The sequence below is a fragment of the Malania oleifera genome, chromosome 3, assembly GCF_029873635.1.
Source record: "Malania oleifera isolate guangnan ecotype guangnan chromosome 3, ASM2987363v1, whole genome shotgun sequence".
NCBI classification, from domain to species: Eukaryota; Viridiplantae; Streptophyta; class Magnoliopsida; order Santalales; family Ximeniaceae; genus Malania; species Malania oleifera.
In genome coordinates this window covers 51564067-51586575 of record NC_080419.1, presented here as the reverse complement: position 1 = coordinate 51586575, position 22509 = coordinate 51564067, and the positions used below count along the sequence as shown (strand labels likewise).

The following is a 22509-nucleotide window of genomic DNA, read 5'->3' as shown; positions in this document are numbered from 1 at the left end:
ACAAGGGTATATATACACAATAACCCGTAACTAAACTAATTGAATTAACAACTAAATTAACAATTCTAATATTTTATAACAATTAACATATTATTTGTCTATTTTTATAATTTAGTTAAAAATATTTCTCTATTCTCTGATTTTATTAAATTTTTTGGAGCATTTAAAGATATTAAAAAACAAAATATAATATAATTTTAGTTAGAAATTAATTGCTAGTAGGTTATAACGTATTTACATATTAATTTTAGTTAAACTTAATTTTTTATATTTTATCATCCTCACTATTCTATTATTTATATTAAACTATTTATTTTAAAATGAAAAAAATTGTCACCAAGGAGAGAATCTCTGCATTGTGTAAGTGTTAAAAAGTTCAAAAGATGAGTGAATTTTGCACTAAGAGGTGACCACCAACTATTAAGTACACGAGGCAAGAATAATTTAAACCGATTTAACAAGTTAAAATAAAATGTTAAAATGGGCAAACCTAAAGCTTTAACAAGTCAAATCATTAAACACATAATGCCAATGCATGTTCTTACTTCTCACAGGCTCATCCAAGACTATTGACCAAAAAAATTGTCCAGTCCATGACTACCTGAAAGCAGACAGATAGGCCGGCTCCGCAGCCACTGCTTTTTTACGTATTTTTTTTTCAGACAATAATAGTTATAAACCTATACAAGGGGCAAGCCAAAAGCAGCTGAGGATCACATGCTTGCCTGATTATAATTAAGACAATATGCTGAAGGTCACAGCCATGTGCATACAGGACAATCAGGGGAGGAAAAACATGGACAACCAATATATGCCACAGTCCGTAACCATGGTTGACAAGGGTAATGTGGCAGCTACAAACATAATCCAATTCACCTGTTTTTTTCTCTCCTTTTTTTAAAGCATCTTTCCACCTTGCAATTCACCTCCACATTGCAGCTCATTGGCAACTGAAACTGCGCTAAAAACCAAACGTAGTCGCGTTGACAAACTGCGCTCATCGGCTGTACTAAATGCCTACTCATATTCAAACCAATGACAAACTGCAGACAACGCCTTTTCAGGACATGCGACTGGCAGAGCCTTAGGATCTCCCACTTTCTTCACCAAAAATCGAAGGAAACTAGCAAAAATCTCAATAGGGAAAGTTGAACAAGGCAGGAATGGATATATTCACTTCAAACATTTTATCTTCTTTGCAGCAGCAATAATGCTGTGGCATCTCTCTGGCTGGTTGAACTTCAGTAGTTTCTCAAGCTGATGAGCTGCTTCTGCAAATTGATCCTCCCCAAGGGGAACCTCGGTATGGAGAGCAAAGAGAACAACATTTACATCTTCCTCAAGTTCAAGGCAGTAGAGGTGGCTGAATACCTAAATATAATTAAAGACAAACAGCAAATTAGAATTCAATCCTGCCAACTTTTGGAGAGCTGTAAATCCAATTGGAAATTAACTCACATACCAAGCAGAGAAATTGCAGAAATCAACAGGTTCTATAACCCATGTACATGCAAGGGGCAACCAATAAATACATCATGTAAAATTCCAAGTGCCTTAACAATTAGTTTTAACACCTTAACAGTTGACAAACATATTTTGATCATTCCAACAGGGCAATTAAATGAAGTTATCTGTTATACTATGCTTGATCTCAGAAAGAATGACTCAGCAAAATTCTGTGAGATGATTACTGCTGTGACTCATCATTGTGAAAGCAAATTTATGTCACAGCTGGCATTACACATGTCAGCAAGAGCATGAACAAAATAAAACTGCTGAACCCTGACACATCAGGGTTTGTTACACAAGCCTATCTAGGGCCATATCTACGACTGCAAGACACAGAAATTAATTTTTTATCAGTACGTCCAAGCACAGCTAAGGGAAGTGAACAGCTGTCAGACCCTTGATTATCTTGACGTTGCTAAGGCACGTGGTGTGGGCAACTCACATGCCAAGGCAAAAACACGAAATAGCCTATCTTGGGTTACCTTGACATTCAGTGAATTGATAATCTATGTTGCTGAGGGAGCACACAGATGCAAAGTTGCTTACTCAACACAGTCAGAGATGGACATGGTTGGGGCCATGGTCTTTGACAAGGTTGCTATAGTCGTTGGCTTCAGTTGATATGATTGGATGGTTAACTCAGGTATGTCAAGTGCCTCACATATGGTGCATGCTTGTATGTGGGATAAGTCATAATTAAGCGAAAAACATGCATGACACAAGTTGTTGACCAGCAGGCTTTGGACAGTGTCAATGTCAAGGGTGTAGTGTTGACAAGTTGACCAGGTAAAGCAGTTACTTGGCAGTTTTCCTTACAAGGCTGACATACAGGCTTGTTTGAAGGGTTAACTCGTGGGTTGACATTTGATAAAGTTTCTAGCCACATAATTGTGAACATAGCTGATTATGCCTTGTGGGCAAATCCAGCAAAACCTAGGCAGTTGGGGTTTGTAGACCTTACACAGTTGGGGATGTCAATTGTATTAATATAACATGTGGGTGGCATAGGACACTAGAGAGAGGGAATTCGTGCACGGTGTTCCTGCACATGTAATGGAAGTACAATTTTTCATTTTGAATAAGAGCTAGGTTGGGAGGTGTTGCAACTGTAAATTGTTGCCTTGTGTATGTCGTACTTCTTCACATACACAAGCAGGAAGCCAGGAATAGCCAACAAGCTTAGATTATGTGCCATCGGCTTAACTAAGTGAGACTTGGTGCCATCATAGTGTCAAGACATGCTGTGTGAACTTAGATCCTGTGACAACAGCCAGAGAGAACCTTTAGCCAAACCTGTATGAATTGTGAAAATATTATTTGGTTAGTGATAATACAAGTTACTTCTCTGCACTCACTGCTTTTAGCCTTGAAACAACTGTATCCTTGATGGCTGGGGACCTTGAGACCAGATTAATAATAAAGAGACCCTGCGGAGAAATGGCATCTTTTACAGCCAAAAGAAAAGTCTCAGCCACAAAATCTGCTGCAGGACAGGTCATTCCAGAGCTGCACAACCAACCAAAAAATATAAATATATAAATTAAATAACTGCAGTACCCCATGGCCTTAAATTCGGATGAAATTGTCAGAATTTCCTTCAAAATTTTTTCTTGCCACCATCCCTCAAAAATGAAACAGCAGTCAATTCCCATCTAAAAAATTTCTGTCTGAAATTTCCATGAATCATCCAAAATTATCAAAGTCAAGAAAATATTTGAGTATGGAATAGAATTTCCTTGAAATTGAAAATTAACATTCAAAACCCATTTGAAATTATAAGGTTTAGTTCAGTCCCTGCTGTGGCTTTCGGAGAGCAACTTCTGAAAAGGAACTGATGAGGAGCTGACTGAGATTGCTGTAAAATTTGTTCAGCCCCCATTGAAATAGTTTGAAAGAAAAAGCAAATTACGAGTATTTGGTAAAAAAGTTGTGAAGTGCCTAAAAAAATTTAAAATGATTAAAATGGATATATATTTTTAGGAAATGCAATCAATGCATTGATAATTTTTGTAATATTTGGGAAAAAAATAAAGACAACAATGAAATAAAATAATTTGGTTGAGAAAGAAAAAGTTGGCTTTTAACTTGTGAAAGCTTCAAATTCATACCTTTTTACAAATTCCTCAAAGGCTAAAAGTTGGCTTTTAAATAGTTGTTTACAACAACCATTATACCCAGCTTTCACTTTTAAAATGGGGAAGTTGAGGTAAAAGAGAGGGTGGGGGAGGGGGGGGGACTCATAAGATGTCATAAAATTGTATTGAAATTTCTCCAAATCCATCCCAATCCAAATCCAAGGTCCGAAATCCATGCTCCAAAATGCAACATAAATCTTCTGTTTTATTGAGAATACAGCTTTTTACAAGAAGGATATTGGATGATAACTTTCAATTTTTGAAATTTTATGCAAAAATGAACTTATATATTAGGTACAACATTTTATGTAAAAAATATTTGAATTTGCATCACTAATATTTCACTGATTAATGGATTTCATTTATATTATATGAATATGTTTAATATGATTATTGTATTATCTATTATAGATATCACTTTATACACGAAATTCTTGTCATCAAAGTATTTTATTTACATAATTTTAGTTCATTATATCTATTAAAAATTTCTCAAGTTTCATAAATAAATTCTATGTTCTACTACTAACTTCCATCATTTTCTAAAATTGACATCAATATCAAAATTTCCATTAAATTTTTTGTAATTTTGAAGCCCTGAAATTTCGGTCACAATCGTTCTTCAAAACCATGCTCTGCACTAACAAAAATGTGCATTTACAAAATTTTTTCTTAGCTACATTTACCTAGAATCTGAAGAGTCCACATCAATAACAAGTACGTCAATTTTACATGCTGCTTGGCTGTCAGCAAGGGACACGGTGCAAATTCCACTGGGAGAAGGAGAATTTGCATTGCGGAAAGCATCCGCATCTCCAGAGCCAGTCACAACATCAGCTGTCACAAAATTTGCAGCTTCTCTAACAAATTGGACTCCATCAGCAATATGTACCTGAAAGACAGACAAAGAAACTAAATAGTAATGAACAAAATACAAACTAGATTTTCTTTTGATGCCATGAATACAGTACAACCTAGATAGTAAAGCACAGCAAAGACATAAGTAGTAAAATACAGAGGACATTAAAGTTGAGTTGTTTAACATTTGATAAATGTGAAACTGCATAATTTTTTGTTCACCTAGAATCTTCCGGGAATGCCTACATCTTAATCTGCTTCTTTATATCATGCAAAAAAGAGAGAGAGAAGCAGATTCAGAACTATCAAAACAAAGAAAACATATCCGGAGATAATGCCATAGAAGGCATCCTACTCTGCAACAGATTGTTGGCATTAACTCAAGAACAACCAACCAAATAAAAGTCTTAATTTTAGAGGGGACTTTGGCCTTCCAAATGATATGATACAATGAAAAGGACATTCACTTAGATAAAAAACTCAATGAAATAATTGCAAGAAAATTCTCCAGGGGAATCCAGCATATCTATTTCCTCACATCCTCTCTATTGGTAGGATGGCAACCATCCAACAAACTAAAAAGTACGCAAGCTCCACCACCTCTATCATTCAAAGATCTACAACATGGAAATCCTACAAAAAGTTCCCCTCCACTAGGAAGCAAAAAAGAAGAAATGGGCCATTATGTAATGAAGAACGATGACACAAATGAGGAAACATCACAAGAAGAGTAGAATCCCCACCCAAGGATCTACCCAAAAATGAAAGTGCAACCAATTACCCATCCCAATTTTCTATACTGACGTAAAGCAATGGAACACAGCACATCAATCTACCTCTCCCCTTCATCCTACAAGTGTTGAGGGAATGAAATGTTCTTTGCCAAAGTACCAAGCACTAGGTTTATTCCATCCTGAACTCGGACCACGAAAGAAATCGAAGCTTGTTCAATGACTCCCAATTCTTACCAAACCATAGATAGCAAGGGCCAATACGTTTATGTGGACTTCCTCCCCCCCCCCCCCCCCCTCTATCAAGGTCTTCAAGCATCCCAAAGTGATTTTTCTTTCCTTTTTTCCAATATGCCGATTTACCCTCTTAACTTCGACCCCTGTTGCTTTGTATAGCTCCCTTCTGAAGGTCATTTTGAATTATGTCTATACATCCGATATGGTGTTTGAAGCCTCATCAAGTGCAGCAGCGATGTTTATTCCTCAATAGTCGGAGCCATATCCATTCCCTCCAAAGTGAAACAACAATACGAAGGATTCCAAAACTCTATCAATACAGTCGTCATTTCTAGGTTCACTAGTATATGCAGCAAGAATCCGATATGATCGTACAACTGAAAAAACCTTAGGCGTCCACCCTACCCAAATGGTTTTTAGCTCCTTTAAAGAATTTGACCAGGTATCCATCTTGACCCGAGCTGGCAACATCACTCTAGCTTCTCTGCTTAGACTACCTCCCCGATGACTTTGTTGTCTTTCAGAATATAATTGTACTGCAACTTCTTCTTCATTGTATACCATTACTGAGCTATCCATGGGTTAAATCAGGCCTTTCCAGAATCTTGAAAAAGTAGTATGAATGCTTAATATGGATGCAAAATGTAGGACATCACACAAAAGAACTCAATCAGATCCAACATGGAACCCAACCCCAGGTAGATTTATCACTTACAGGTTTTCACCAAGACTTTATTCTAAGGGAGGAAACTAAAGTTTAAAATATGTGTGGTTCAAGCTCTATTCCCTATCAACAAAAAGTTCCCAGCTTGTCTCGTATCCTTACCCAATGGGCTTGAACAAAGTTCAAACTGAGCAGAGTGGTTCACGCGCCCCCAAAGACCTTTGCTCATGAGAGCTAACGGTACTACACCCCTATCTACTCCTAAAAGGTAAAGCCCAGGTAGGAGGTTCGTGAAAATGTGCGAGCTCACATAAATTTTAAAAGCCTATCCCTTTAACCCCACATATCATTAAACGCTGCACATGATCATCCATCTATTCCAAATATACAAGAGTTAAACGTATAAGAATTATATATACAAGCAAAATATTCACAGGTACACTACAATTCATATTTAGAAACAAAACATCGTGGAGCAATCGAAAGACCATTAAGTTCATAGTTGGGATAATTCATAACAAATGGTTTGACTCTCTAAGTCCCTAGCGAAGTCGCCAAGCTATCACAACGTCCCAAAGAAGGGTCTGAAATTGTGCAGAATAATAATATTGAAAACTTTATGGAGTCATCACTAACTTGTTATTTAATTTGGTGTGGTTAAATCACCTAATTACTACTCATTGATTGATCTCTAGACTATGCCTAGGTCAAGGAACCAGCAGTCTAGTCTGCTTTCACTAGAGTTAGAATCAGGAGCACAGTTACACGAGGAGAAGGTACAAGCACCCCCTACACACCCGTTCTACGAACAGTATCTAAGTAATTATGAATTATTCCTAATTGAATCGAATGGTCTTTAATTAACTCCTTTAAAATAAACAAAATAAATAAATGAATAAATAAACAAATAAATAAATAAATAAAATTTAAAATGATAATGAAAATCAAAGTGCAATTAGAAATGTCTAATAAGAACTCCAAACAAGAGGATTTTGCTACATAAACCCCCTCTCAGAGCTAGTATAGGTGAGGTCTGAAATACCTTTTTATCCTTTTTAAAATTATTGGGACACGCGCACACAAAAATTAAGTCATCAAAATTTAAGCAAAAAGTATCTTTAAAAACATTTTTCGATTTTTCAAAATTTTGTAGAATTTTTTTGAAAATTTTCAACTCTTTTCTAAAATTTTCTAAGATTTTTAAAGGCTTTTCCTCATTTTTTGGTTTTTTCATTTTGCATTTTTTAAAAAGTTGGGCCAAAATAACTCAAAATATTTTTCCTGACTTCAAAAATATTTTTCCTAATTTTTTTCTGATTTTTCCCTAATTTTTATGATTTTTTAATTATTTTTTTCCAATTAAATAATACAAGAAAACTAATTAAAAATTTTAATAAATAATAAATATTTTTTTAAAAAAAATGCTTCAAGAAAATAGACCAGTTCAACCAATCTGAACCAGGTTAAACAATTCAGGATAGTGGGAGCCATGTGTTCACCCATAGTGGTGACATGTCACATTTTTTTTATTTACTTTTAAAAAAAAAAAATTTTCACTATAGCAGTGATGTCACCCTACCACATGGCATCATCCGAGTGACTCAGATCATTTGATATGGATCACTGACGTGGCAGCGATCTAACCGTCCAAAGAAAACACAAATTGGACGGCTAAGATTAAGTCACGTCACCCCTAAAATACTTGGCCCAAAATGCAACACGTGTCACCATGCAAAGGTGACACATGTCCCATTACTCTTAAATATAAAAGCCATTTTTCTCTGTCCTCTCATTTCTCCTATGTTCTTTCTCTCTCCTCTGCGAATTCTCTCTCTCTCTCTCTCTCTCTTCTCTCTGTATTTTCTCTCTCCTCTTTCTCCTCGGTTTTCTTTCTCTCTCTCTTCTCTCAACTTTCTTTCTGTGTCCCCTCGAATTTCTTTCTTTCTCTATTCTTCTCTAACCCTTTCTTCTCTCTCCCCTCAGATTTATTTCTCTCTCTATTCTTCTCACCCTTTCCCTGTATTTTCTTTTCTTTCTCTCCTCGTTCTTTCTTTGATTTTATTTTCAATTTCACTTGTTTTTTCTCATTTTCTTGTAAATTTAATGCACTTTTTTCTTCATCTCTCTTTCAAATTTTCATTCATTTTGTTTATTTATTTTGCAGGCTTGATCTTACACAAAGGAAATGGATATCCTTGAATCTCCAGTGCCACACCAGAATCCCTTTTATTCTTGCTTTTCCTTTATTTTCTATTGAACCAAACAGAATTCTCTGAGCCTTTTAAGTTCTGTTTGGTTCTGGACTGACCTACGCCCCCCTGTTTGGTCTTGAAGATGGATTTGGGCCTCTATTTGGCTTTGGATTAACTGAGTGCTTGGAGCTCCAACCCACTATTGGGTTTTGGTTAATTTTTTGGGCTCTAGCCCACTGTTGGGCTAAGCCAACTTGGGCTTTCGGCTTGACTTATCAAAAATTAATTTGGGCTCCAGCCCACTATTGGGCTGAGCTAATTGGGCTTTGGGGTTGGTTTTTTTTTTTTTTACAAAACTAATTTGGGCACTGGCCCATTATTGGGCTTTGAATTTGAATTTGGACCTAACCACTTTGGATTTCGGGTTTTGGCTCCAATACTAATGGACCCAGATCCAAATTGAATCTGGCTCTTGGGTTTGTGAATCCTCCAATCACATAGGTCAGGTCAACACAGGTTCAGTGAATTGGGTCAATGGATGGATCCAGTCAAAGAATAAGATCCATTGGATCGGATCCAAGCTGCTGCGTTGGATCCGGATTTTTGAGTTCAAAAACAAATTAAGAAAAACAATTTTAAAATTATAACACAAAAACAGAAGCTGACCTTAGTCTTCAGCTCCTTCAATCTTCAAGCTTACGTCAGTTTGTCCTCTGATTCTGTCTGCAATCCCAAATCCTAACTTTTTAGAACCTTCCAAAACTTCTGAATTCAGCAACTTCTCCAACAGTTTCCTGGAGCTTTCAATCAGAATTTGCTTTGATTCTCTCCCTGAAACTACTTGAATGACCTCCTCAAACTAATTCATTGTGTGCATCTCACTGTCTATTTCTCACTCTATGAAATTTCTGTGTTTCTCACTGTACGAATTTCTCTGTGCCTTTCCCAGTGTAAATGTTCCTCCATTTATAGGACTTTCAGAATGATTTGCATACAATTTGATTAACCAAACAAATTTGATTGCTCAATCAAATCACAAAGTTAATCATTGGTTTGCTCAATCAACCTGCCAATCATCTTTAATTCTGATTTCTTTGCACGTCTAATTTTCTCTTTTCTCTTTCTTAGCAGGTTCAAATTTGCTGTAGATTGAAGATTTACTAGCCCACTTCCATTTTTAATTTTTTTCCTTTTTTTTTTTATGTACAATTTGATTTCTTGTATTTTCATTTTCCCTGTATTTTTTTTTGTATTTGTATTTGTATTTTTATGAAATAAAATTTTGTTTATTTTGTTTTGGTTATATAAAGCCCCAGACAATTTGGGGTATCTACAGTCCCATTATTCTCTCAATAGTCCAAACTACCAGTAGAACTTCAAAAAAAAGAGAAGGCGTCCCCCAGCCACAAGACTCCCCACTTTGTGATGGTAGGGGACTGGGGTGGGGGGTCGTCACAATGTATGCAACCTTACACCAGCTTTTATGTAGAGAGGTTATTTCCTTGGGCTCGACCCCATGACCAATCGGCCACAAAGGAGCATCCTTATCCAAGGCCTGCCCTCTAGGAACTTCAAAAATGGATAAAAGATAATGAGGTATGCTAGAAAGACAATACTGATAATAATAAACTGACCACCTAAAAAATAAAGAGCGCCCTTCCAACCTTCCAAACGCTAAACCACTTTCTCTACCACAGGAGCCCAAAAACCCATGGACTCAGGATTACCATCTAAAGGAACTCACAAGTACATCGAAGGCCAATCAAGAATAACACACCCACTAAAGAACCCAACTACAAAGATGTATCATTTCCCAAAATTATACCTGCTATCCCATTTTTCTCTAAACTAACTTTTAACCTTAAACAAGCACATTTAAGGATAGTGTGATTAGCAAACTAAAGGTGAGACACTATTAACCTCTAGCTACTCACCCCAATACCTATCACAAGCCCTTTGTCAACTGCCCTATCTATCATTCTATTCAAAAATCAACAACCAAGACAAACAAAAATGGAAACAACAGATCTTCTTGCCTAACACCCCTCAAAGCTGTAAACTAGGTTTTCAGCTCCCCATTGATAGTAATAGAAAAAGAGGCATTGGACAAACATCCCCCCATCCAAGTCCTCCAACTGGACCCAAAACCTTTCCTCTTCAAAACCATATTTGGAAAATTCCAAATGACTCAATCATAAGCCTTTTCAAAATCCAATTTAAGCACAACACTTGTATTATTTCTATGCATATCCTAGACAACCCCATTAGCCTCTAAAATAGCATCCACAATCTGCTTGTCCTCCCAGAAAAGCACTTTGAGCCTAGAAAATTGTATTACCTGTTACAAAACTCAGCCTATTCACAAGCACCTCATCAATAATTTTATATGCTAATAGGCCGAAAATCAGCAACATGAATAGATTCACGTAGGCACCAAAGTGATTAACGTCTAATTATCTTCATTAACCCGCTCTAATCAGACCCCAGCAAACTTGAAAAAGGCCATATTAAAACCGTCCAGACCTAGAGCCTTCTCCCTATCCATCTCAAACGCTGCCTACCTAATCTTATTTTCTTCAAAAGGTCTATCTAACCAAGACTGCTGATCCAAAGATACAGTATTCTACTCCAGGCCCTTTATCATTGGCCTTCCTCCATCTTCCATCCTCCTTTAAATAAATATCAGCAAAAAAAATAAAAAATAAAAAAATCCGCAGACTCACTAATTACCACACCAGGATCAGAAATAACCTCTCCTTCCCTCACCTCCAACTTCTTAATAACACTCCTTCCTCCCTTACCCTAAGCCAAGCTATGAAAGAATGTGGGATCACGATCACCCACCCTAACCCAGATATATTGTCTTTTGCCTCCCAACTCCTCCCTTCCTAAATATAACTTCTATAATTCATTTTTTAAATCTGTGATCTTGTACCTCCTCATCCAACAAAATCATCCTTTCCTCATCTTTCCTGTGCAACAAATCCAATTCGTCCAAAACACTATTTTTCTTCATTCTATTATCTCCAAAAACCTCCACATCAACTTCTTCAACACTAAAAATTTTTGAGCATTCTCACAAACCGAAAACCTCCCAACCCCAATCAACCTCCTCACTCCAGGATTCCCTTACCGAATAGAGAAAAGACTAATGATCCAGCCACGTACTTTCAAGCTAAAAAGGAGTAAGACCCCACCTAACCTTTCTAGACTCCAGAAAAATAGGAAAAATGATCCAAAACAGGCCTAAACAAAACCGTTTGAGACAGTTTCGGAAATTCATCTTCCCAATCACCACAAAACAAGACGAAGTGAACAAAGCATTCTGCAGTTGAATATCTCTCAAACACCCACTCTAATAAAGAAATCAAAGAACAGCAAACAATATGAAAACCTCCCACCCCCTTTTTCAGGAATCTCCCAACATTAAAGTCTCCCCTACCACCTCCAGGAAAACAACAACCCCCATTTCCTCCCAAAATTGAGATATAAAATTAGGCCTATGGAGAACAAACGCAGTAGTAAACCACCACTGCCCCTACCCCCCACTACTATAGCAACCGTAGTGTCCTAAATGAGCAAAATACCTCCAAGAGCCTTTTTAGAAGATAAAAAAGCACATTTTTTACCTCTACTGGGCCAAGTTTCCCTAATAATACCCCCATGAACACATTCTTAACTTAGTTTCCTGAAACAATAGAACCTCTGAAGAATATCTGACCACAACTTCCCTAATCAATCTCCTTTTCTTAAAATCACCCGAACGGATAACATTCCAACTCATTAACCTCATATTTTAACAATATTACGCCTTTGCCAAACCCTCTAACCTTTCCCCACCCCCCCACCCCAAAAAAAATTTGAGGATTTGTAGGAGTATGAATTCTACTTTTATCACCTTGGTGCCCGAAAAAGAAGGTGCTGTTAAGGTCAAGGACTTTAGACCAATTAGTTTGGCTACTAGTTTTTATAACATCTTGGCTATTGTGCTATCTAGAAGATTGATTACTGTTATGGAGGACACTATCGCTATAAGTCAGAGCGCTTTTATAGATAATGGACAATGATAATGTTATTTTCCAGTGGCACAAAGTATAGTTCAGCAAATCATGTTCACATCTTGGGATGGGAAGAATACAAATCAAAAATCCCTTAAGTAAAGGAGATACCATTAGAGATTTATCCAAACCCCTCAACTCATTACCCTCGGGCACAGCAATAACAGAATGTGATGAAACTGAATGTGAAACAGGAGTCAAATGTGAATTAGAAGATGAATTTGGGGTAAAAGTAACAATGGCCAAAGATCCTTCACAAATTATAACATTTTGATGGCCATCAATTTCCTTTAAATAGCGAACACCAACCTTTGCATTCTCAGAGATTCCACCAGAGTTCAGTGTCACCTATTTGCTTAAAGATATCATAATTCCCCAGTTCCACAATATCTGAGCTCAAAGCTCCTTATTTAAAGTGGTTCTTATTTACATAATCATCTCCAAAATCAAAAATTTTCATCAACTAGCCCAACAAAAGGCCCTTTCTGAATTACACATGCTGTCATAATCATCATCATCCTCATCAACAATGTTTCAGGTCAAGGAAGACTCATGATCATCATCCTCCTGCATCACTTCCTATCCCTAAACTTTCAGCAGATTAAACTGAATTTCCTGATTAGGTTTTGAATTAGCATCAATAGAAATCACATTATTGCAAACTGGCACTTCCCCAGCATTTTCGAACACAGTCATTTGAACATCTTGACACTGCCAAACTTCACAACTCCCATCGCCCTTCAGCAAATCAGTAGACAAAGGAGATCTATTTTCATTCACAAAATTTTGGCTTCCAATTTCAAGAACTTCCACCACACTTTACAATTTTCACACCAAGTTATCAGTCTCTCTGCATGTCTTCCCATAACATATGCTATTGAGGGCAGATTTCACAGCCCAAATCAAGTGTTTTTACCCCCAGCATTCCCCTTTTAACCTTCATCTAGTAGGCCTAGAAACATTAATCCCAATACCCTTATTCACACTAAATGGACAAACTGCTGCAAGCCCAATATTCAATGGCCCAATACTATGAACTCCGGCCCCAGCTGTCCTATATGTGAATCAGAATTCCCTCTATTCTCCAGCAAATCTCTGGAGAATCGAAATTGAAACTCCCCCGAGATTGCAGGCAACAAATCTGTCCCTCCAACCGAACTCTCAGGCAATCATCTCCCTTGTGCAAAAATTTCCAGCCAAACACTCTCCACATTCCAGCTAAACCCTCTCCACATCCGAGTGTCTTGCAGTCTTGAATGTCACTGCAAAGGAACAATAACTTCCTTCTCTGAAATACCTAGCCCTGATTTCAGATTCCATGATATCAAAAGACCCACAATTTCTACATTTCAGATGTCTCTCATGGATTTTACCTTGAGCTTTTGATATTTTATCAATTTTGCAAGAACCCTCCACCAGCCTGATGCCTCACCTTCATCCAGAAATCTCAGCAAAAAACACTCTACTAGAATCAAATCTTGATAGATACTAATTTTCCAAAATTATTCTCTCCATGAACCTCATCACAATAAGACAATTTTGAAATCTGAATTTCCTAAACCAAGGACAAACAGATTTTTCTGACCAAACTTGCCAGAGTTGATCTTACCCAATAAATCTCGTTAACCTCCAATCCCAAAAGCCGACTATCAAGAAGAGCTTTACTCATCATTTGAGTATTTAAAGCCCCCAAACAACCCACTTAAGAAGGTGAAGTTACAATATTCCATCTCACCAGATGATATTTAAAATTCACCCCAGCACCCCATAAAATCTTTTTCGAATGCAACCAAGTCTTCTGGCAACTGAACAAGGGATGATAAAGAAAGACATACAACAGAGTAAACTGAACAGGGTACTTTTAATCAAGGTCAACCTTACCTCCTTAGGACAGTTTTCCTTCTCATCCATCTGACTTGTCAAATTTCAAAATCACAGGTTTCCACACGCCCTTTTCCTTTAGCCCCAAGACCAGTCCCAAATAGGTAATGCAAAGAGACCCCTAGGAACACCCTAAAGCATCTGTCATTCTCTGCCCAGCCTCGCCTCTGCAATACAATCATTACACTCTTCCCCAGGTTCAACTTCAGCCCAAAAGAAATTCCAAAAGCCAACAGAATAAATCTAAGGTTCAAATTTGTTGTCATGGGAATGTGTAGAGGAATTGGATCAAGGGATGCTTGAGTTCAACCAATTTCTCCGTCATTACTAATGCTCAGTCAAGAGAATGGGTTACGGCTTCTAAGAAGTTCAAACTGATCCACTGTCCCATTTTTGTTTATTCTAGCGGTGAGTGTCTTGAGTAGAATGCTTCTACATGCTCAGGGAGGGGGGAAGGGGATAATTAAAGGTTTGTTAGTCAGCAAGGAAGAGGTGGAGGTGTCTCATCTCCACTTAGTGAACGATTCTCTCTTGTTTCTCAAGGACAATGTTGCAACCTTCCAAGAGACAATCGCAAGAAAATTTCTGAAAGATTTCAGAATTAAAGATCAACTTGACTAAGAACAGTGGGGCCAGCATTTGGGAGCTTAAGAGGTTTAAGGTATTGTCCGGCTGCATCTTTAGAGTGGCCACTGTCCTATGCTGCTCTTCCCTCAGAGGCAATCCAAATTCGGCAACTTTTTGGGAGCCTGTGATTGAGAGGTTTGAAAGAAGGTTGGAAGGGTGGAACAAAGCATGTTATCTGCGGGAGGTCATGTTACCCACCTTAGCACCTCCCTTTCCAACATGCCTATTTACTTCTGATCACTTTTTAGGGTTCCCAAGAGTGTCACTAGGATTCTTTAAAGGTTGATGCAAGACTCTCTTTGGTCTGGGTTTGGGGAAAACAAGAGAGATCACTCGCTTAATAGGGAAATTTTTAGGAGACCCAAATCAGAAGGGGGTCCAGGCGCCTGGCAACATGGCTTCTAAAAACATTTCTCTAATAGGAGGGAAATGGTTTTGGAGGTTCCATTAGAAGCTAACTCCCTATGGCACAGTGTGATAAAAAGTATAGGGCCCATTAGAATGGGTGGGAAACTAGAAGAAATAATATTATTTCTTTTGCAAACCCCTGGAAGTTTGTTTCTTAGGTTCGCTTGTTTGTTCTTTTCCTCTCACCTGTTTCAGAGTGGATAATGCGCAATGATGCTTGCGTGCATAGAATATGACTGTCCAACAAGTGTGGTTTCGTGAGGATGTCTGGACTGGTGAGAGTTCATTGCAGTTGTGGTATCTCATCTTCTTAAGATTTCCTCTCTTTAAATGCACCCATCAACTCTCTCTTTCCTTCCACCACCCGCAGGCCAGGGGGTGGGAGGGGGGTGGCTCTTTCCTGGAATTTCCATTAGAAACACTGATGAGCTCAGCACCATGCTTAACATTCTGAAGCATTTTGTTCCTTATAATAAGGGAAATGAGAAAGTTTGGAAGGGGGAATTCTTCAGGCCCTTTTTCAACCAACCCTTTTTCCTCCTTTAAACCCCCTTCCTCCAATATATTCCCTTGTCAGTTTCCATGAAGCTGCATCATTTGGAAGGCTAAGGTTCCTTAAGATCAAGACGTTCATTTAGACAGTGTCTCTCAATAGGCTCAATATGCATGACCTTCTCCAGTGTAGAACACCATATAAAGCCCTCGGTCCTGAGATATGCTCCATGTGTCATACGTCCAGTGAAACAAACACACACCACTTCCTTCATTGCCATGCGACTACTTTCTTTGCTATGCTCTTTTCTCATGTTTTGTGGAAGCATGGATGGCCATGTGGGTGGTGCGGGATTTCCTGCAAGCTAGATTCCAAGGTGTTGGTGAATCCAGAAAGGGTAGGGCTTTGTGGAGATACGTGGTTTTTGCTACCTTATGGACTCTGGACTGGGCGGGATTTGGGAATCTTCAAGGATCACACTACTCCTAGTTTTTTGAATCTTCAAGGACTGCACAATTTCTCCCAGTTTGGTATGGGAATATAGGATAGATTTGTGTTTTTTGCCTCTTTATGGCCTCATTCTTTTGGGTTTCTCTGGGAGTTGCTGCTGCCCGACCTGCAAAGGGATTGAAGGGCAGCACTTTTTCTCCTTCGGAAGACATCTTGTTCTCCTCTTTTTTTTTTTCTTTTTTTTTTTTGTAGAAAGAGTCGGTAGCCGCCCACATAGCAGCCCCGTCCCAAATTTATTAATAACTCCACTTATGGCAGAGGAATACCATGGTTACAAACAAAGCCTTTGGGAGATTCCAAATAATCAATAAAGCCCTCCCAAAAGCTAACCACAAACCAAAACCACCAAAAAAAAAAGAAACAGAAAAAACCAAATCTAAACAAGCCTAACCACACGGCACAAACAACCAAGCAAAATCAAACAACCAAGCAAACTACACAACCTAACACCTAATGCTAGGGAAGCCGAGACTATCAAGTCTCAATATGCCTCTAAGCTTCCTTGGAAGCTCATCTCCTTCCTCAAAACAATATATCATACCTTTTTCACCTTTGCGAGCAAGATAATCTGCCGCTTGATTAGCCTCTCTATAAATGTGTCGAATAGAAAATTGAATACCTTGAAGCACCTTTTTATTCAGTTTAATATATTTTCTCTCTACTCATCCACAAAAAATAAAAAATAAAAAGGTATCATTACAACGTCATCAAAGGAGAAGTATGCCTCCATTTTCAACTAAAAAAAAAATTATCCTCGATCACATCGCAAAAAACAATAGAAACATCAGCAAGCAACAAAATGGGAGATCTTTGAACTGACAAAAAAATGAGAATTTTACACATTTTGCCCTTATGAAGAACCCTACAACAACAAAAACAACAACAAAACCAAGCCTTAAGTCCCATACTCTTCATAATGTGCTGGTTTCTGATTTTTTTTCTTGTGGAATTTCTGTTTTGCTAGCATAGTAGCAAAAGGTGCACCTCAGTCATGAGGTGCTTCTGTTCATAGAGGTTGAGGTGAGGGCGTGAAGCAACATGCATGAGGCACAGTGAGGTGCAAGGCACTTCAAGCACACACCTCATTTATTTTTCATCTATGCTTTGGTTTTTTTCTCTTTTAATCTAATATTTTCAGTTTGTGAGATTTGTTTCTGATTATTATTATTTCTCTTAATAAAAAAAATGTGAAGCACTGACTTACATCTCTTACTAACTTGCAAGTGCAACATCTCTCAACTCTCATGGAAGATCAGGTTAGTGCTTTTCTTCTTCTGGCCTTCTCTGCGGTCTCGGTCATATAGCTGCTGTGATTTCCCTTTTATGTTCATTATTTTCTGTTCTTTTTTTTTTTTTTTTTTCTGCTCTTAATTTTTGGAATTTATGCTGCATTTATTTCTCCTTGATCAACCAGCAGAACCGTAGCTTTTTTCTCTCCTTTCTCTGCTTCTTTTTGTTCTTGTGCTACTTCTACCCAACTTCTGCTGCTCTTTGTCCGCTGCTGTGAACCCTTTTTTGTGTTCTTGTTTCCCCTGTTTCTTCTTTTGGAAACTACGCTGCTATTTCTAGAATTTCTGCTGCCTTTTGTTTCTTGGTATTTCTGCTGCTGTTTTTGGTAAATTCCAGCATGAAAAGCGTGTTGTGACACCTCCCCTCACAAAAAAATAAAAATAAAAATTATAGGATAATTTACTCACAATTTTAACAGTGTGTCACTCACCTTCATGAGGCACCCACCTTTGCCTCATGCCTCAGCTTTAAATTCCCTTTGCGCCTTTGACTTCTATGTTCGCTAGAAATCTGAATGAGATAGAAACTAATGATCTGATCCTCTTGTAGGAGGATTTAAGTTCTTTCCGTGGTTCTTTAGGCGAGGAATAGGAGGAGTTGGGCTTTAGGTGCTTCTAGGGATTTTTCTTGCAAGTCATTTTTATCATATTCAATTCATGTTCCTAATGCTCTTCCTTTTCTCTTGCACACTTGTTTTTTGGAAATCCAATATTCATTCTAAAATAAAGGCTTCCACTCGGATACAATTCTCAATAGGATCAATACTGATGATTTGCTTCAGAGAAGATGATCAAATAATGCATGTTCTCCTAATGTATACATGCTTATGTTTTCTTATCAAAGTGGGGAGACTTCTTGCCATTTGTTTCATATTGTCTCTTTTCATGAAGCATTTATTTAGTATCAGAGGAAAGCATTGGGTTTACCCATCTTCTTTGGATTGTTAATGCCTTCTACAGTTTAGAAACTCTGGGAAGAAGGAAGAGAACAAAGGCCTCTTGGAGGTGTTCTGTTTTTGCGATTATTTGGTGTATCTGGTCGGTAAGCACAAATTTTCAGAGAAAAGCATTGGGTTTGCCCATCTTCTTTCGCTTGTTTTTGGCGCTCTACAAACAAATTTTGTACACGGGACTCACTAACTGATATGCAAAAGTATTGGAGAGTTTTGCTTCATTAGCTTTATGATGATGTTAGTTTTCCTCATTGTTTTTTTCCATGTTGACTAGGAGGATGCTTTATCATCCTCTTTGCATCTTCTTTCTTCCCTTAATAAATATCTTTGTTTTACCAAAAGGGGAAAAAAAAAAAGAAGCATTCATCCTTTGCAGAGACAATGGTCTTAGCACAGCTACAATAATGTATTGGTCAAATTTGACATACAAAATGTCAATGCTATGCCACAAGAACAGGAATGATCACGTATTCTGAAGAAGGATTACATATTGAGACCAGCGAAGGTTCTTTTCATTTACAAAGATTTTAAATGTAGACAGACGTCAGTTACGACTATTATAAGGTAAAAATTGAGCAGAACACCTCAAAGTTTGTGAACAATTGAAGGTTATAAAATCCAAGTACTTTCTCTGCTAGAGTTTTTCTATTCTATTTTTTCATTCCTACTGCATGTCTTCAAAACAATGTTTTAAAAGGCGAAGGCATAAGGCAAGGCGTTTTACCCTCCGCAAGGCAAGGTATAAGCCTTAAGGCGTCGAGGCGTAAGCATTTTGGGGCTGTATTTTTTAAATAATTAATAAATAAAATCAATTTATATATAATGAAATGAAAAAATTTAGAATAATGGAGAAAAATATAAAAGCATAATTTTTAAATATCATATAGGCCAATTTTAAGTTTTAATTAGCAAACACAATTTTAAATAACAAACACAAACAATATATGTTAAAAAAAAATAAGCATGAGCCATAAGAAAAAGCCAAATTAAAAATGTCTCAAGGTTCTAATTTCCAAAAGCCAGCTGCAGCTAACAGTGGCAGAGAGTCCAAGAGGGTCGTGGAGAGAGGCGAGAGGCAGCAGAGGGTCGCTGCAGAGAGACGACAGCTCTGAAGGGTTCGTCGAAAGGAAAGGATGCGCCAGAAGGAGTCGTCGGAGGTAGATCAGAGGTTGGAAGGGAACGTTGACTCGTCGGAGAGAGATGAGAAGCTTGGACGAATCGTTGGAAGCAGCCATCATCAAGTCGTCAGAGAGAGAGAGAGGAGGTGCTGGAGGAATCATCTAAGAGACACGGAAGTTTGGAGGGAAGAAGATTCGTCGAGAGAAAGGGGGTTTTGCCACTCCTATCAGGCTGCGTTTACTTATTTATTCTTTTTTATGTTCTAGAGCAGGTGCTCCCAAAAGGTGCACACCTTTCTAAATGGGTCGTAAAAGGCGAGTTTTTCTCGCCGTGGCGTACGTACGCCTTCTCCCCTGAGGCGTACGCTTTTTTGGTATTATGCATTTCCACTCGCGCCTTAGGGCGTTTGAGGCCCAAAATGCCTCGAGTAAAACACGGCTTCAAAAATATAGTCAAAGGGTGTTGTAAGTAGTAGTTAGTAAAAGTTACTAAAGATGGGAGCGAAATCAGCATTATGTATGTGCAGAAAAGCATCACAAATATAATATGATGTGCTTTCACAACAGAGGCTAAAATTATTATTTATTTTTTTAAAAAAAATAGCAAGAATATATAAAAATAAAAAAATACCTTCAACTGTTCATCTTCACTAAAACCAAAGTAGTCCCTCGCAACATTTAAAACCATAGGATCTAACTCTACTACCTGTACATGTGATAGATACATCATCAAGTCATTCCCATGCGGTGAAAAATTATCCTCAATGATGATGTGAAGCCTCAAATAGTCAAATCACCTCAATATGCAAAAAAGGCATACATTTGTGGAGAAACATAGGAAGTAGACCCGCTCCAAGGCCTATTACGACTACTTTAACCTGAAAAGATTATTAAAAAGGTCAACATCGAATAGTATCTGAGAAAATAAAAAAGAAAATATTTTGGTGAAAACTGTTGAAGAAAATTGGCAGCCATAACAAAGAAAATGAATATATTGGCTTTTTTCTAATTTGAATATTAAATATTGGGGTTGAATAGGGCCTGTTCCTAAAACAGCATAGTCCACAATATCAACCAGAAACAGCCTTTTCAACGTGTGCACTCACTCATAATTGTCAAACTTAAATTGGCTCAACACAAGAATTACCAATTTCCAAATATTGAAGTGCAGACTCAGAAATTGCAGTCCTTACTCCTATTTCAGTTGACACGATGCTATCCAAATAAGATGAGATCAACATAAAGCCGGAAATGATTCCAGTATGATAAGAACTAGCCAAATGGTTGTGATCAACTTCCATATTGCCGCTCCGTTCTATAAAATTGACAAATAAATGTGTCAAAAAAAGGAAGAAAACAAATAAAAATAAGTAATAATTTAAGTTCCAAGAAAAGGACGGAAAATATAAATTAAGAATGCTTAAAATAGAAGGGAAAAATGTTATCAGTAATAAGAAAGGAAGTCTGCATGAGATCAAAACACACCTTACAACAACAACAACAAGCCTTAAGTCCCACTAAGTGGAGACGGCTATATGAATCCTTTTCCACCAATTAACACAATTGATGGCATTTTCTTCAGCTGGATTAAGAGCTATTAAATATTTTCTCACTACCTCATTCCATGTTATTTTAAGTCTACTCCTACCACACCTAATACCAGTAACAATAACTAGCTCACTCATCACAAGTGCACTGTTTCGCCTACGTTTCAAATGGCCCAACCATTTAAGCTGCCCCTCCCGTAACTTATCTTTTGCCAGGGCTATGCTTAACTTATTGCAAATAAGCTTGTTGCATAATTTATACTTTTCTGTTATACCATTCATCCACCTTAACATTCACATTTTGGCAACTTATACTTTTTGGATATGTTGTTTCTTAGTTGCCAAACATTATAGAGCATGGCTGGTCTTATAGCCGTCTTATAAAACTTTCCTTTCAAATTTAACAGTATTCTACAATCACACAACACACCCGAAGTACTCATCCATTTTACCCAACCTACTTTAACTCTTTGTATTACATCATGATGTAGGACAAGAAGCAAGACCTTGGGAAGATCCATGTTGGAGACTACGTAAGAAGAATTGGATTGATAATCGTTGGGTTTTAAATAGTAGTTTATTATGTATTTAATTTAATTAGTATAGTATTACGTATTTAGTTTAATTAGTATAGTATTATGTGTATTTTGGGGGCTTGCTTGTATCTTTGTATAAAGTAGGGGTGCGTGCATAATTTCATGTGTTTAGAGGGTTTTCCTATAAATGGTGTCTGAAAGTCATGATGTAGGCAGTTGTTGATGAATTTGAATTGATTGAACATGATTTCCTCCATGGTATATCCTCTCTCCTCCCTTCCCCTTCCTTCCTCCCTTCTTCTAATCTCTCCCATGGCCGCAGAACCTTGATGCTGCCCCTGCATCATTTGGTATCAGAGCCTAATATCGATCTCTATTCTACCACATATGTCCCCTATTTTCCTCACTCTTCTCGTTTCATCTTCTTCCTCCTCCTGTCTTCTTTGTCCTTCTTATTCCATTCTTCCCCCATCGTTGTGAAAATTCTATCTCCCTCTGCTGCTGCTGCTGCTGCTTTTTTTTTCCTTCTTCTTCTTCTTCTTCCTTCCTGCCTTCTTCTCTCTCTGTTTCTATTCCATCATTTTCTCTCTGATTCTTCTCCATTCTGAAATTTTAATTAAAAAAAAAAGGAACCCACTGAGAATCAGTTTCTGAAATTCCAGTGGCGTCCTATTTTTCAAAACCCTAATTTCCAACCTAGATTCTACAACACCACCCACATCATCAAAAACAAAATCCCTAGAAACCCTCCCTCCTAAAATTT

The 22509-nt window shown here is 37.6% G+C and overlaps 1 protein-coding gene across 1 annotated transcript in view; it reads right to left on the bottom strand.

Annotated features, from left to right (window-relative positions):
- Positions 1–497: 497 nt before the first annotated feature.
- LOC131151618 (uncharacterized) overlaps positions 498–22509 on the bottom strand; it is an 87878-nt gene continuing 65866 nt past the window's right edge. Inside the window, exons 11-16 of the mRNA XM_058102886.1 lie at positions 20857–20978; positions 20461–20541; positions 20295–20369; positions 4331–4536; positions 2865–3015; positions 498–1371 (exon numbers count right to left, since the gene is read on the bottom strand). Of these exons, the coding sequence (XP_057958869.1) occupies positions 1174–1371; positions 2865–3015; positions 4331–4536; positions 20295–20369; positions 20461–20541; positions 20857–20978 (833 nt within the window). The 3' untranslated portion in view covers positions 498–1173. The remainder of the gene's footprint in view (positions 1372–2864; positions 3016–4330; positions 4537–20294; positions 20370–20460; positions 20542–20856; positions 20979–22509) is intronic.